Consider the following 12,561-nt stretch of genomic DNA (forward strand, 5'->3'; position numbering starts at 1 on the left):
TCATTGTCTTAGGTTTAGCGTGCGTTACTTAACGACTTCGCTGAACAAAACGACGCGAAATGGGCGAAGAAGGAGGTGAAGAGAAGCTAACAGATTTTCTGCTTGAAGTAGAACTCTGTGTTTGACTGTTCTCGATATTCACAAGTCGTTTCTAGTTGAAAGAAATCGAGAAACGGGACTCTGTTCTGACGAGCGCTCAGCAAATCGATCGTCTTCTTCGTCCCGGAGCAACCTACTTCAACATGAACCCTTATGACGTGAAGATTCGATTGTATAAGCGTCTTCTTTCGACGTATGATCGTTTCTCTCTTTGTAGGTTCTTCAAATTCCTTTTGGTGCCAGCAAGAAAGAAGTTGACAAGCAATTTCGAAAAGTCGAATATACTTATGTATTTTTCGAACTAGTTCATTGTTCTAGTGTACGTAGCTTTCGTTTTTGGTGCATCCTGATAAAAATGCGGACGATTGTGATCGAGCTCAAAAGGCTTTTGATGGTGAACAGAAAAGAGAAAGAATATATACGTACATGTATTTATTTTTTTTTCTAAAGCGTTGAATACTGCTCATTTGGTGTTTGACGACGAAGAGGAGTTGGAACGAGTTGAGAAGATTGTCAAAGCTGGACAGGAACTCGTTGAACGAAACGTTGTCACTTTTACTAAAGAGACTCTACCTAAACAGACTCTCTTCTATTTGTTTTAGCTTAAAGAAAAGAGAAAGCAAGCAAAGAAACAGGGTCTGGATAGAATTGACGAAGATGATCCTGATAGGGTTATTATACAAAGTTCTCTTATACCAAATATTTCTTTGATTTCTTTCTTCTTTAGTTTGCACATTTTTCTCGATGTACTATTGCCAAGCTGTTTGCTGATTTGGACAAGAAGAAGAAGCATCTTGCTCAACGTGAACAAGAGGAAAAGTACTCTACGTAGTTGTGTCATGATCTCCAGTAATTGATGATGGGGTTTATAGGAAAAGACAACAACAGTTGGAAGAAGTCGAGCAAAACAAAAAGAAAAAGGAGAAGCAATTTGAAGAAAATTGGGATGTACAGTACTTTATAAGAAAACTATCGAGGCGCGTGACGTCACATGATTTTTTAGGCAACGAGAGGACACAGGGTGACCAATTGGAGAACGTTTCAGTCGGGCGGAAAGAAAAAGAAGAACATGTACGCTCTTAAACGAGCTCCCTATCAACCAGAAAAACGAAAAAAGTGAGAAACTAAACTTTCTAAATACTGTGTGGCAGGCAAGCAGGAAGCCAGCCATCACGTCGTAGATTGCAGACTTCCAAATGAATATCTAAGATTTAGTGGAGCATGTCCTGTATGTGATTCCCTTCTACTACTGTATGTCAACCATAAAAACGCCATGCGAATTTAGGTACAAACGCTACTACTCTATAATATTTTGAAAACGTTTTAGGAACAAAAGCTAATACAGTATAAAGGATGACAATGACGTTCATAAATCTTCTCCTTCAAATATTGCCTTGACGTCATCTTTTTCGTTGGCTGATTCTGATCCCCAGATCCTTTTTTTAGATCTTCTCATTGCCGTTGTCTTGGTGGCGCTCTTAATGTCATCTAACTTGAATGGACTTGGTTTGGCTCTCGAACCCTTTGAGTACTCAAATTGATAATCTTTCTCAGGATCTGATCCTGGCCATTTACTCATTGGCACCGTCTCTTCCGGTTTCTCTTTTCTCTTCAATCCCTGCATCGTGACGTCAATTTGCGTCTTCAATTTGTCTAGAAAGTAGCTTCGCGATTTTTCGTCTACTGCAAAGGGGCTATACATAGAAGAGAGAGAGAGAGAGTGGCAGTGACGTCTACCTATCATCACATCAGGCTGATCAACTCACGTACGTCAGTTTCACTTTGCCAGCTTTAAATATTTTGCGAGACACTTCATAGTCCGGTAGGCTGTCTGAGTTGGAAGGATAAGCAAGATAAGTGACTTCTTTGATGCCAGCCTACCAACGTGACACTTCCAAGACAATCTTTTCTAGGTTGAATTCGAACCTGAGTGAGTAACTTTGCGCATTCTTTGCACGGAAACAAAGTGACGTAGCAGACGGCTCCTCTCAAATTGGCTCGGCTCAAAACGAGAGCATTTGCTTCAGCATGAATAACGTAATCCTTTTTTGCCTCTTTCTCCCATTTATCGTGCGTATCTTCGAGTCCCGGTGGAAATCCGTTATAAGCGGTGCTAACAATCTAAAGTAGTAAGTAAGTAATTCTATTTTACCGTGCCGCAGTGATACAGTACAGTACTGTATAGGTTTCTGGATCAACAATGCAACAACCGACTCGAGTATTGGGATCTTTGCTTCGCAATGATGCCGTCAAAGCGACAGCCATGTACAGTTCTTCCCACTTGAGCTAGAAAAGAAGCAGTGGCGCGGCTACAAGCTTAGGCTACACCGGCATTCTTCACGTACGGCTTACTTTCGCTTTCACTATTTCGTCGTCGCCGTCTTCTTCTTCTTGCTTCAAATCTTCTTGAAAGCTCACCCTTTTTGTCAGGTAAGCCATGGATACGTAAGGAGGGGATACGTGGGGAGGGAGGGGGGAGGGAGGGAGGGAGGGAGGGAGGGAGGCGCGCGCTATAGGTACTCAATGAAACCATGCCGTGGGAGACTCGCCGTGGGTCTGATGACTTATTTTTGTAAGGCAATTTTTATTGAGAAACATTTTTCTACTAGGAAGAGACAACGTTTCAAGCGTGTCCATATTGAGCGAGAACTTGATCGATGGGAGCGAGTTTGGTAGCCTCGTCTCCAATCGCTTTCTGCCTCAATCGTTCAAGTCGCTTCTTTCTCTCGTAGTAGATCTTGGCCTTTGCCTTTCGCTTTTCCTCCAACGTACCAATGATATCTTGGTATTTCCAGCCCACTTCATGGGAGAGACGACCCAGAACGCAAAACTAAAAAAAAACACTTCAATATTAAATTTGATTTTTAGATTATTTTGACGTCACTCACCCTTCGTCCTGGCTTGAGTTTGAGAACTCTCAATGCCGCTGGAACGACCATTCGTTTTTTCTTATCATAAGGAGGTGGGACTCCATCAAAGACTTTGAGTCGATTTAGAGCTTCTGTGCCTCGAGTCGTCTTGTGAGGAATCATACCTAGAAATAGGACGTCATCAAACGTCGTGACGTCAGCGTGGGCCGTGTACCTCGAACAGTCTTGAACAAAACGCGACTCGGTGCGCGGAAGTGAAAGGGGCCCCGCTTTGGATTGACGTTGCAACGCTTTCGAAGGTAGCTCAGAACTTTGACTAAGAAGCGAAAAAATCCTATTCCAAGCTCTCTTACGCGAATTCGACGACGATTTACGTTTATTTCGATAGAACGAGCCGCTGATGTTGATCTGTTCGCATCGAACGACGACAATTCGTTGACCTAATGATGTCGAGTGAGTGCGATCGACGTCGAATGGGAATTTCTTACCGTTCAATATGCTTTTTGCTATGATCGACGCCAAACGACCGATTAGGTGACCTTTCGCGTCGATAACGACGAGCTAGAAACGCCATTTATTAATTCTCCACGCGAGCGCGGCCGCGAATAAGAGCGAAAAGCGCGATTAGGATTGTTTGAGCCACGTGGTGGGCCTCAAAGGGGGCCCCACGCAGCCTCTCGTTTAACAATCCGATCGTTTTATTGTTCGATAGCTCAACTGACCTTCTCGAAAGCCATTCTACGAGACGACGCAGCTAGGACGGTAGACTAGGGAGTTTTCACGCGCAGAAGCAAGCACGATATTTGCAGTTAGCGCACGTCATTGGAGAAATGGCCGATTGGGGTTTTCAAGCGAATTCGGGTGTAGAACAGCCTGAATATCTTACGAATGAGCAGCTGGTGGAAAAATTGCAACTCTATTGCATTGAAGTACTTCCAGGAACGAAGCGAGACGATCTAATCGATCTTTTTCGCTCGAACTTGACTCCGCGACCCCAAAGGCAAAAACGATTAGAAGGAAAACAAGTGCCAAGTGGATTTCGTTCGAAGAAAGCTCGGCAAAAACGGTATTTTTACATGATCGTGTTTGACTAGAATGAATTTCTTTTTTCTACCGTACGTACAGTGGTTCGTCAGAAGGGAAAGTGTCACAACAATCAGTTGCTAATAAGAGTCAACCACCGAAAAAAATCAAGCTCAATAGAAGTGCAGCTGGATTTATGACAGAAACCAGCAGAAAGCGTTCTTCTTCGGCTGCTGACTCAGTAGCAACGGTTGTCTGTGCAGCAGCAGGAGAATCTGAAGATTCATCTCCTGCAGCGAAAAAGAAAAAGTCATTTGTTGCTAAACCTATTCAATGGCCTTAACTTAATTTTATGATTTTTTTGTTTTGAGAATATTATGTATGACGTACTGTAGCAGTGGCATGGTGTAGCCTTTCTGCTATCATCACCACGAGTTTGGAATTTTTGTTATACGGGACGTTTTGTATGTTTGTCCGGGAAGGTCTCGCGAATTCAAACGAAGGAAGACAACGAACTGTTCGTTTCATTCGAATGAAATAATGTACGATAGGTATCGAACGTGTAAAGAGAGCTTCTGTTGTCATTTTTCGCAGGCTAACGGATCCCGAAGGCGAACTGGCAACGGAAACGAGCACAAAGAAGGAAGGGGGAACGAAATCGACATCGACAACGACGTCAACAACAATGACGATGACAACGAAGACAGTAAAGACGATGGCTAGTTGGAGGCGACGTCGAAGACGGCGTTTTGGCGGCGGGGAAAAAGGAAAAGCTGAATTGCCCGTCATTGTGCATGTGCCAATTGATAGACATCGTGACGAACTCGCATCAGTGTTGAATAGCGACGATGACGATAATGATGATGACAAAGATCGTCTAATTATTAATGAAAAAGTCTACAGGAAAGGAAAAGTGATAGGACAGGGTGGATCAAGCAAGGTACAGTATCAATGGAACTGCTTCTAACAGAGCACTGTCTTATCTTATTTCTCAGGTCATCGAGGCTATTTCGAAGGAAGGAGGTGCTTGTGTTGCTGTGAAATGCGTCGATTTGTCAAACATTGAAGACAGCGAAATTGAAATGGGATATCTTCAGGAAGTGAAAATGCTTAGAACGTTCAATGAGACCAATTGTCCTCGTATCATCAGATTGATTGACTGGTACAGAAAAATAAATTATAGTCATGTGTTGAATATATACCCTATAGGGAATATCAAGAGAGAAATGGACTCTTGTTCATTGTAATGGAGAAGGCGGAAAGAGATTTGGGATCAATGATGAGGACAGAAAAGCTCAAGAGGCACAAGATTCAATTATTTTGGGAGGATATGCTCAGAGCAGTTCAAGTTAGAAAAGAGAAACCCCAAGTCATTGTCTGTCATCGTTTATTCTATTATTTTAGGCTGTTCATAAGGAAGGAGTTGTGCATGGCGATTTAAAACCGGCGAATTTTGTTGTGAAAGATGATCATCTTTATCTCATTGATTTTGGAATTGCTGATCAGATTGATGACGGATCAACGAGCGTCAATCGTTTCATGCACAAGGGAACAGCTAATTATATGGCACCAGAAGCAATAAATTACGGCGGAAGAATGAAGGTCGGTCAGGGGGTTAGGGTTAGTCAGTCAATGAGATGTCTTGTCTATTAATTTATCATATTCTTCAGGTTGGTCCCTATAGTGACGTTTGGTCTCTTGGCTGCATTTTGTACTCAATGGTCAGTGGACGTCCACCCTTTGCAGACAAATCTGCATACAAAGAGAAGCTCTTTGCTATTATCGACTCTTCCCATGAGATTCCCTTTCCCAAGCATTGGGATTTTCAAGTCGTTGACGTCATTAGGGTAATGACAACAGGTAATTGTATTTGTAATGATTATTCTTTGTAGATGTGTCTCAAAAGAGACCCTAAAAAAAGAGCAACAATTCACCAACTTCTTTCTCATTCATTTTTAAACGAATATTGTGATTCTCCTCCGTCTTCTTCTTCTTCTTCTTCTGGTGAGTCAAGTCATCTCATAGAAAAATGCGTATATTTGTTGTATATTAGCTGCTGAAATGAATAAGGAAAACTGGATGTGAAGTTATGTATGTATTCTAGTGACTCCGAGCAAAGTTCTACGATAAAACAATTAATTAAGTCAGACTGTATTAGGTGACGTTATCATATACGGGACGTATACGACAAAGATGTGACGTGGCGCTGACGTGTTCGTTTTTTTCTTGCGTTGACGTGGGCTTTAGCGAGCTCATTTTGCAACGATGGCCTTCTCAGAGCGCACCGGATCGAAGATAGAAATATTCATTCGATGCTCGCAGCTCGTAAATCTCGATTATTTGACAAAATCGGATCCATTGTGCGTTCTCTACACAAAACATGAGGAATTGTGGAGCGAATGCGGAAGAACGGAAGTTATAAACGATACGTTGGATCCTCAGGTAAACGAGAGACGCAAACGAACGGCATTTATGACGTAGCAATTCATTGTTTAGTTTTCGACAACGTTTATCGTCGATTACTATTTGGACGAATTGCAACCGTTGAAATTTGAAGTTTATGACGTCGACAGTAATTCGGCTGATTTGTCGTCTCACGATTTCATTGGGGAGGCACAAGTGAATCTTTCTAATATCATTCTCTCTTCACCAGAATTGGTCAAGGAATTGCGTTTACCAAGTTCGTTCTAAGAAGGCCTCTTTATAAAGATAAATATGTATCTGTGTATCTTCTGTGTAGAAAGTCCTCAGGAGAAAAGAGGACGAATTCACTTGGTTGGAGAGGAAGTGATTGAAAGCAAGAGTGTCATTCGATTTGATATCGCTGCACGAAATGTGGAGAACAAGTGCTCCTATTTGGAGAGCTTCATATGGAATGTACACTCAGCTGATCTAATGTACTGTATAGTTGATCGTTTTTTCTTTATGTCTAGTCGTCTCCCTTTTTGGAATTGAGACGAAGAAATGAAGACGGTTCCCAATTGTTGTTACATAAGACGGAAGTTGTCAAGAATAGTGCTAATCCTCATTGGACGAGTTTTGAAATTCCATCGTGGAAGCTATGCAACTCGGATTATACACGCTCAATTGAGTTTACTTGCAAACATTGGAAAACGTAAAGCATTCGTTGATCAACTAATGATGATTGTGTGTTGTCTAATATATTCTCTACACTCTAAGCTTTGATACTGCAGTTGTCATTGGCCGAGCATTTGCCTCTGTTGAAGAGCTCTTGAGCCAGCGGTAAATATTTGTACACGTGTACTCATTAGTGGTCAAAGAGTATTTTTTTTCTTCAGAGTGTCTACAAGAAATCTTGTGTCCTCTTCTTCGAATGACAAAAGGTCCGGCGCCGGAACTCTACTCTTTCAATCTGTCAGGTGTGATGGCCTAAGGAAATATAGTCTACAGTATTCATATAATATTTTCAGTGCTACTCCTGTCTACTCTTTTGTTGATTACCTGAGAGGTGGATGCGGTCTAAGTGTGATGGTTGCTGTTGATTTTACGGTGAGAATCTTCTTTTTTAATTAATTAATTAATTAATTGATTAATTAATTTTTGCCTTAGTCTTCCAATGGAGATCCCAATCTGCCAAATTCACTTCACTGCAATGGACCTACGGTGAAAATAAGCGGAACTTTTATCTTTATTATGGCCATCTTATTCACTTGTAGCCAAATGCCTACGTAGAAGCAATTACGTCTGTTGGCGAAATATTGGCTGAGTATGATTCAGATCAGAAATTTCCAGCGTGGGGTTTTGGAGCTGTATTGCCTGTCGATACGGCGCGCACGTCTCATTGTTTCCCGCTCTCAGGAAACATGTACAGCCCTGAAGTTCACGGAGTCGAGGTTAGATAATTAAATAAATAATCCCTCCTCTGGGTTCTTAAGATCTCCGTTAGGGAATTTTAACTGCCTATCGAGCATCTCTTGCCTCTGCACGCCTCAGTGGTCCAACGTTGTTTTCGCCAATTTTGGAAGCGGCTCTACGCTATGTTCAATCTGAATCGGTGTCTCAGGAAAATCAGACGTACAACATTCTTCTCATTGTAACGGTCAGTAAACAAGAAGAATGATGATTATGTATCCTAAGAACACCTGTCAGGATGGCGTCATTCACGATATGGAAAATACAATTGATAAAATTGTTGAAGCATCGGATGAAGCTTTATCTATTATCGTTGTAGGCGTTGGAAATGCAGACTTCAGTCAGATGGTAGGTAAAGACACCGCCATTCCTTTGTCTTTTATATATACATATTTTTGATTTTATGAAATGAAGGAAACTTTGGATGCAGACACCGTTCCTCTCACGTCTTCGACGGGCAGAACGATGTCAAGAGATATCGTCCAGTTTGTTTCATTCAGAGAATTACGTCATCGAATTGGAATGGATTTTTCTCTGGTAAATAATAAACGTTCGGAACATGCACTGCATTCATTTCTTATCTCTTACATCGTAGGCACGCCAAGTGCTTGCTGAAGTGCCCAATCAGCTCGTTTCATTTATGAAGCGCCGTGGAATTACACCAAACGCCGCCGCCGCCGCCGCCGTCCCTCCCACTGCCGGCGACGGCGGCTATGAGACTTAATTATTACAGTAGAGAAGCATGTGTATGTGTGTGAGTCGGGTTATAGAAGCATGTTATTATTGTAGGACTCAAATGTACACAAAAATCCAATATTTCTTAAATAAACCCGGAAATGACCCGGAAGTTGTACGACAATAAAAATGAACGTCCTTTCGGCGACTTGAAAGAGGGGAGGCGTTTTACCCACGCCTCCTGGCGGGCGGAGCCCGGAGCTTCGGTTGACCCACGAAGCATGGGGTATGGCCTCTTTATCCTCGATTGGCCTCGGAGATGGCCTTGGGAGTGAAGCGTCCTCGGATTTGAGTCCGCCACCCATGGTGTCCAAGGGGACCGCCATTTTGACCCACCGCGTCTCACCATAGTGGGGAAGCCAACTCTATCGGCCCCTGCTACAGAGGTATGGCCTCTTTAACCTCATTGGCCTCGGAGGGTCTCTTCAAGAGGAGGGGGACCTGTCTGACGTCGCCACCTCACGTCATTTCAACCAAATCAATCCTCTTGTATATCCTGGGAAGAAAGGGACGACGAATGAATAAAAAAAGAATTTCTAAATGACGTCATATGCCACTCACCTTCTTCGCGCGGAATTATCTCTCTCAATGCATAAGACCGCCTAAAGAGATTAGGCGACGACTCACTCCTCGAAATGATTCTAGATATATTATATAGCCATGGAGGGATCAGGGTGACCCTCCCATTTACTTACTTCGAATTGCTTGGTCTCCTATTTCTTTTAAGGTGAACGGAAGATCTTCACCTGGAGTCGACTCTTTTGCTACGCGGCCGTCGGATAGTAGAGCAATTGAAACTATATACGAACTACCTTGTCTTTTTGTCGGTGTTAATTTCGAAGCGCTTAGAACGACACCAGTTACACAGAGCTGTATTAATTAATTAATTTCGAGATGACTGAGAATTTAAGGCGAGTACCTGAACTTCGTCTTCGTCTGGGAGATCGCAGTCAAATCTTAAATTGCATAGACAGCAAGGAAACGATTTGGAGAGTTTGAAGGACACGAGCTATAGAAAGAAAATGGAGGGAACTCTAACCCAACCCTTAGATTTAGAAGTAACTTGTAAAATTTCGTTGAAAATCTTGGAGAATTGTTCGTCGGCAAATTCTTGTGGATGCAAGATTGTTTTCTTTTGAACAACTGTTATCATCTATATTCAACAATGAAGGAGACTATTTTTTGAAATTTTTGACGACGACCTGTGACGTTTTTGTTCCGTATCGAACGTCCATGCCCGGTACAAGTTGAGTACTGCAGCAGAAAAGATCTAAAGAACCCTAACTCAATTCTTGAGAATTCTCTCTCAAAAATGTTAGGGACCATTAGGAAGTGAGACATCGTTAAGAATAGATACTGCATCCGCCTCTCCTTGATCGCCAACCTAACCCACCATCAAATTAAATTACACATAGAATGTACTGTGACTGTAATTGTAGAAACTTCGGCTATGAGAGCGGGTTCGGATGACGTTCCTGACAAATCTAATTACGGACGATGATCCCACGACGCCGTCGCTCCCGTTTCGTCTCCGTCATCGTTGGCAGAATCGCTGTCCGACTCCTAGAGGGTCATCATAAAAGAAGAGAATGTTATTGAGGAAATGAAAGGACATACAGACTGAGAAACGACGGCGGCGGCGGCGGCGCTTGTCGTGCCCGTGCTAGAGGAGGTGAGGTTATAGAGAGCACGATTCCTCTCAGTTAACTCAATGATTTGTTCTCGCACGTCCTTCTTTCCCATGGTTAGTAAAGAGGGTTTGGGAAGAGCGGCGAGATAGACAGCTGTTCCTGACTATAGACGACATCATGGGGAAATGATTGGATTCCTATTCGTATCGTCGACTTACTGCTATTGCAACAAGCAAACTTTCTCCAACCGTCACTTGAATGCGAAGTCCAAAAACGGCATTCATTCCTTTCACTTTAAGTTTATTGAGAAGTTGACGGTGAACGTCGTGTTGGAGAAAAGGGAGCGCCTATTGAGAAAGGAAATCAAGGGACACCGGTGAGTGGCCGGCTCTAGATGGTTTTTTTACGTCGCTAACAGCAACAGCGTTACTTTCTCCTTTGTCTTTCTTCTTGTTTCGACAGATTCTGACTCAGGGAGAGATTATAGATGATGATGATGATGATGAAGTCTTTTACCTTGCTTGAATGAAGCCAACCATAGCCGATTACTTGGGCATTGGGAGGAACTTCGGTCGTCGAAAGAAGAACTTCCGGTACGTATTTCTTTCTAAATATTTTAAAATAGCGTCGTTTTTCTATTAGGCCGGTGCAATTGAGAGGCGATTTCTTTAGTGTTATGGGAAAGGGTAGTGAAGTGGGGGAGTAGGGAATCTCAAAGGGATTATTCAGGGTAAAATCGTCAATTTGTGAAGCAACTCTATTATAAAAAAAACAATGAGTCAGAAAAACACGATCGACTAAACGGTCACTTACGGATCTTTGATTGCATCAGAACTACTCTCTTTGACTTCGATGGCGGAAGATGTTGGTGAAACAGTGGAACCTTTTCCGAGGAACAGAATTCGATAGACATCTATACGTTTCAAGAATAGCACTCACTTGGCAATGGTAATCCCGGTAGATAGAGATTGGCTGCTGTGCCTAGAGCTGACAGAACGCAAAGCTCGTCACTAGAAAAAGAAAATACAAGGTACACTAGACAGAATTCAGTCATGGGCTAGTGGACCAATGAGAGAAACGGACATAATTAGATACAAGAAACTATGCTATTAGCAACATAAGGCATCGTCATCATCATCAGTAAGATCGCATGTCTTGGCGAGACGAGTTTAGTTCTTTCGCTTCTCGAACACGAACCTTTCAGAAGTAGCGGGGGTAGCATAGTGAGAAGCTTGATCGCTAGTCGTCGGAACAACAGCAGCGTCACCGCCGCCGTGAGAGCCAAGTGGAAGAGCGTACATTTGTGGAGGCACACCGTAGCCGGGATGAGGAGGAGGAGGAGGAGGATATGATGATTCTAATGGATTGATACTAGCCGTTTCATCACGATAGCCACATCGCGTAGTCGATGATGAATGGTTGTCAAGGTAGCGTGACGCCGTTTCCGTTGAATAGCCGCTCGATATGAGAGCGGATTTGATCGTCATAAGAGGATACCAGGAATATTTTTGAAGTAGATAAGCCCAATTGGCGGTTCTGTATCGAATTTCGACGTTCTTCATCGGTGAGTGGAGTTCCGTTGGGCAGACGATCCGCGGCGGCGGCGGCGGCGGCGGGAAATGTCGTCGTTGTCAGCTGTTGTTCAGTAGGCGGCGGAGCGTTATACGCATGCTCTAGAAATTCAAAAACAGCCACTCACAACGTGGCAAACCCGTTTCGAATAGTGCATACCGTTAATTTTTCGATCGACTTTGCCTTCGTTTTCGCTTTTTTTCTTGTCTTCGTCTACGTCTACGTCTAGGCCGACTTGAAAGACATTTCGCGTCGACCTCCTCGGCCAGATCTACGTTCAAATCGCGATCTCTTGCCATAGTGTCGTGCATAACCAGCCATGATTGCGAAGTGATTTGCTTCTTTTTTGCTGCAAAAGGCTTGGGGGCCCCTTGAACGTAGAATCGAAGCGTTCCGGATGTTTACGCCTGAACAATTTAATCAAAGAGATACTGTAGAGCCTACCTTCCACCATAGATCTATGCTTCCACCCACTTTCCCACTTCGTACGGGCTCCAAAGAGCTACGCGCAAGACGTCTTCGTTCGTCCGTCCGTCCGTTTCTTACGAGAGAGAGGCGGCTATATCAAGCTTCGGCTAATTTAAGCGTCAGAAAAAAGAATAGCGAACCTCGTGACTGCTGTTGACCAAGTGCGACGACCGATTCTCTTTCGCTTCATCGCTTTCCATGCTTCACGTTCAAAGGAGAGCGAGAATCGGCACAAGACAGCTTTCTCTTGAAGATACGAAAAAGGTGTACGGGGATGCGAACCCGCCCGG

The 12,561-nt window shown here is 43.2% G+C and overlaps 6 protein-coding genes across 14 annotated transcripts; 3 read left to right on the forward strand and 3 right to left on the reverse strand.

Annotated features, from left to right (window-relative positions):
* Window positions 1–6: 6 nt before the first annotated feature.
* LOC136193132 (dnaJ homolog subfamily C member 8-like) lies at window positions 7–1,379 on the forward strand. Its single transcript, XM_065981931.1, has 9 exons — window positions 7–107; window positions 156–257; window positions 317–373; window positions 427–493; window positions 550–644; window positions 702–770; window positions 827–918; window positions 972–1,047; window positions 1,103–1,379. The coding sequence occupies exons 1-9, from the start codon at window positions 60–62 to the stop codon at window positions 1,217–1,219; spliced, it is 723 nt and encodes a 240-aa protein (XP_065838003.1). The 5' UTR covers window positions 7–59; the 3' UTR covers window positions 1,220–1,379.
* On the reverse strand, window positions 1,305–2,572 carry LOC136193130 (probable deoxycytidylate deaminase). Of its 4 annotated transcripts, none has more exons than XM_065981929.1 (6): window positions 2,452–2,572; window positions 2,278–2,385; window positions 2,026–2,220; window positions 1,870–1,976; window positions 1,675–1,793; window positions 1,356–1,621 (listed from the first exon to the last, which is right to left on the reverse strand). In XM_065981929.1, the coding sequence occupies exons 1-6, from the start codon at window positions 2,536–2,538 to the stop codon at window positions 1,584–1,586; spliced, it is 654 nt and encodes a 217-aa protein (XP_065838001.1). In that variant the 5' UTR covers window positions 2,539–2,572; the 3' UTR covers window positions 1,356–1,583. The 4 variants fall into 4 exon arrangements, 3 of the variants coding, with proteins under 3 accessions (XP_065838000.1, XP_065838001.1, XP_065838002.1); XR_010671284.1 differs by having other exon boundaries at window positions 1,483–1,621; window positions 1,866–1,976; XM_065981928.1 differs by having other exon boundaries at window positions 1,305–1,793.
* A 91-nt stretch (window positions 2,573–2,663) lies between these two features.
* On the reverse strand, window positions 2,664–3,781 carry LOC136193135 (large ribosomal subunit protein uL13-like). Its single transcript, XM_065981935.1, has 6 exons — window positions 3,692–3,781; window positions 3,458–3,530; window positions 3,344–3,409; window positions 3,184–3,285; window positions 2,988–3,133; window positions 2,664–2,929 (listed from the first exon to the last, which is right to left on the reverse strand). The coding sequence occupies exons 1-6, from the start codon at window positions 3,704–3,706 to the stop codon at window positions 2,723–2,725; spliced, it is 609 nt and encodes a 202-aa protein (XP_065838007.1). The 5' UTR covers window positions 3,707–3,781; the 3' UTR covers window positions 2,664–2,722.
* Window positions 3,782–4,416: 635 nt separating this feature from the next.
* On the forward strand, window positions 4,417–6,181 carry LOC136193134 (dual specificity protein kinase TTK-like). Its single transcript, XM_065981933.1, has 8 exons — window positions 4,417–4,534; window positions 4,587–4,932; window positions 4,988–5,154; window positions 5,202–5,340; window positions 5,397–5,594; window positions 5,663–5,839; window positions 5,885–5,996; window positions 6,046–6,181. Coding segments are annotated over exons 1-8 (1,173 nt in total). The 5' UTR covers window positions 4,417–4,532; the 3' UTR covers window positions 6,078–6,181.
* LOC136193109 (copine-5-like) lies at window positions 6,172–8,694 on the forward strand. The gene is made up of 13 exons (XM_065981906.1): window positions 6,172–6,434; window positions 6,489–6,672; window positions 6,733–6,869; window positions 6,926–7,107; window positions 7,173–7,235; window positions 7,292–7,372; window positions 7,424–7,502; window positions 7,563–7,616; window positions 7,670–7,846; window positions 7,900–8,052; window positions 8,103–8,213; window positions 8,280–8,402; window positions 8,461–8,694. The coding sequence occupies exons 1-13, from the start codon at window positions 6,258–6,260 to the stop codon at window positions 8,587–8,589; spliced, it is 1,650 nt and encodes a 549-aa protein (XP_065837978.1). The 5' UTR covers window positions 6,172–6,257; the 3' UTR covers window positions 8,590–8,694.
* Window positions 8,634–12,554, reverse strand: LOC136193138 (C2 domain-containing protein 5-like). Of its 6 annotated transcripts, none has more exons than XR_010671285.1 (16): window positions 12,412–12,554; window positions 12,278–12,362; window positions 11,963–12,210; window positions 11,171–11,904; window positions 11,045–11,114; window positions 10,748–10,988; window positions 10,639–10,696; window positions 10,450–10,578; window positions 10,218–10,394; window positions 9,924–10,163; window positions 9,803–9,870; window positions 9,664–9,753; window positions 9,520–9,609; window positions 9,296–9,470; window positions 9,162–9,241; window positions 8,634–9,096 (listed from the first exon to the last, which is right to left on the reverse strand). XR_010671285.1 is itself a non-coding variant. In XM_065981940.1 (16 exons), exons 11-15 carry the CDS (start codon window positions 9,833–9,835, stop codon window positions 9,186–9,188), a joined length of 444 nt encoding a protein of 147 aa, XP_065838012.1. In that variant the 5' UTR covers window positions 9,836–9,870; window positions 9,924–9,984; window positions 10,044–10,163; window positions 10,218–10,394; window positions 10,450–10,578; window positions 10,639–10,696; window positions 10,748–10,988; window positions 11,045–11,114; window positions 11,171–11,904; window positions 11,963–12,362; window positions 12,412–12,554; the 3' UTR covers window positions 8,634–9,096; window positions 9,162–9,185. The 6 variants fall into 6 exon arrangements, 4 of the variants coding, with proteins under 4 accessions (XP_065838012.1, XP_065838013.1, XP_065838011.1 ...); XM_065981940.1 differs by having other exon boundaries at window positions 9,924–9,984; window positions 10,044–10,163; window positions 11,963–12,362; XM_065981941.1 differs by having other exon boundaries at window positions 9,296–9,364; window positions 9,413–9,470; window positions 11,963–12,362.
* Window positions 12,555–12,561: the final 7 nt, after the last annotated feature.

This window comes from Oscarella lobularis, chromosome 11, assembly GCF_947507565.1.
Source record: "Oscarella lobularis chromosome 11, ooOscLobu1.1, whole genome shotgun sequence".
In the NCBI taxonomy this organism is placed as follows: domain Eukaryota; kingdom Metazoa; phylum Porifera; class Homoscleromorpha; order Homosclerophorida; family Oscarellidae; genus Oscarella; species Oscarella lobularis.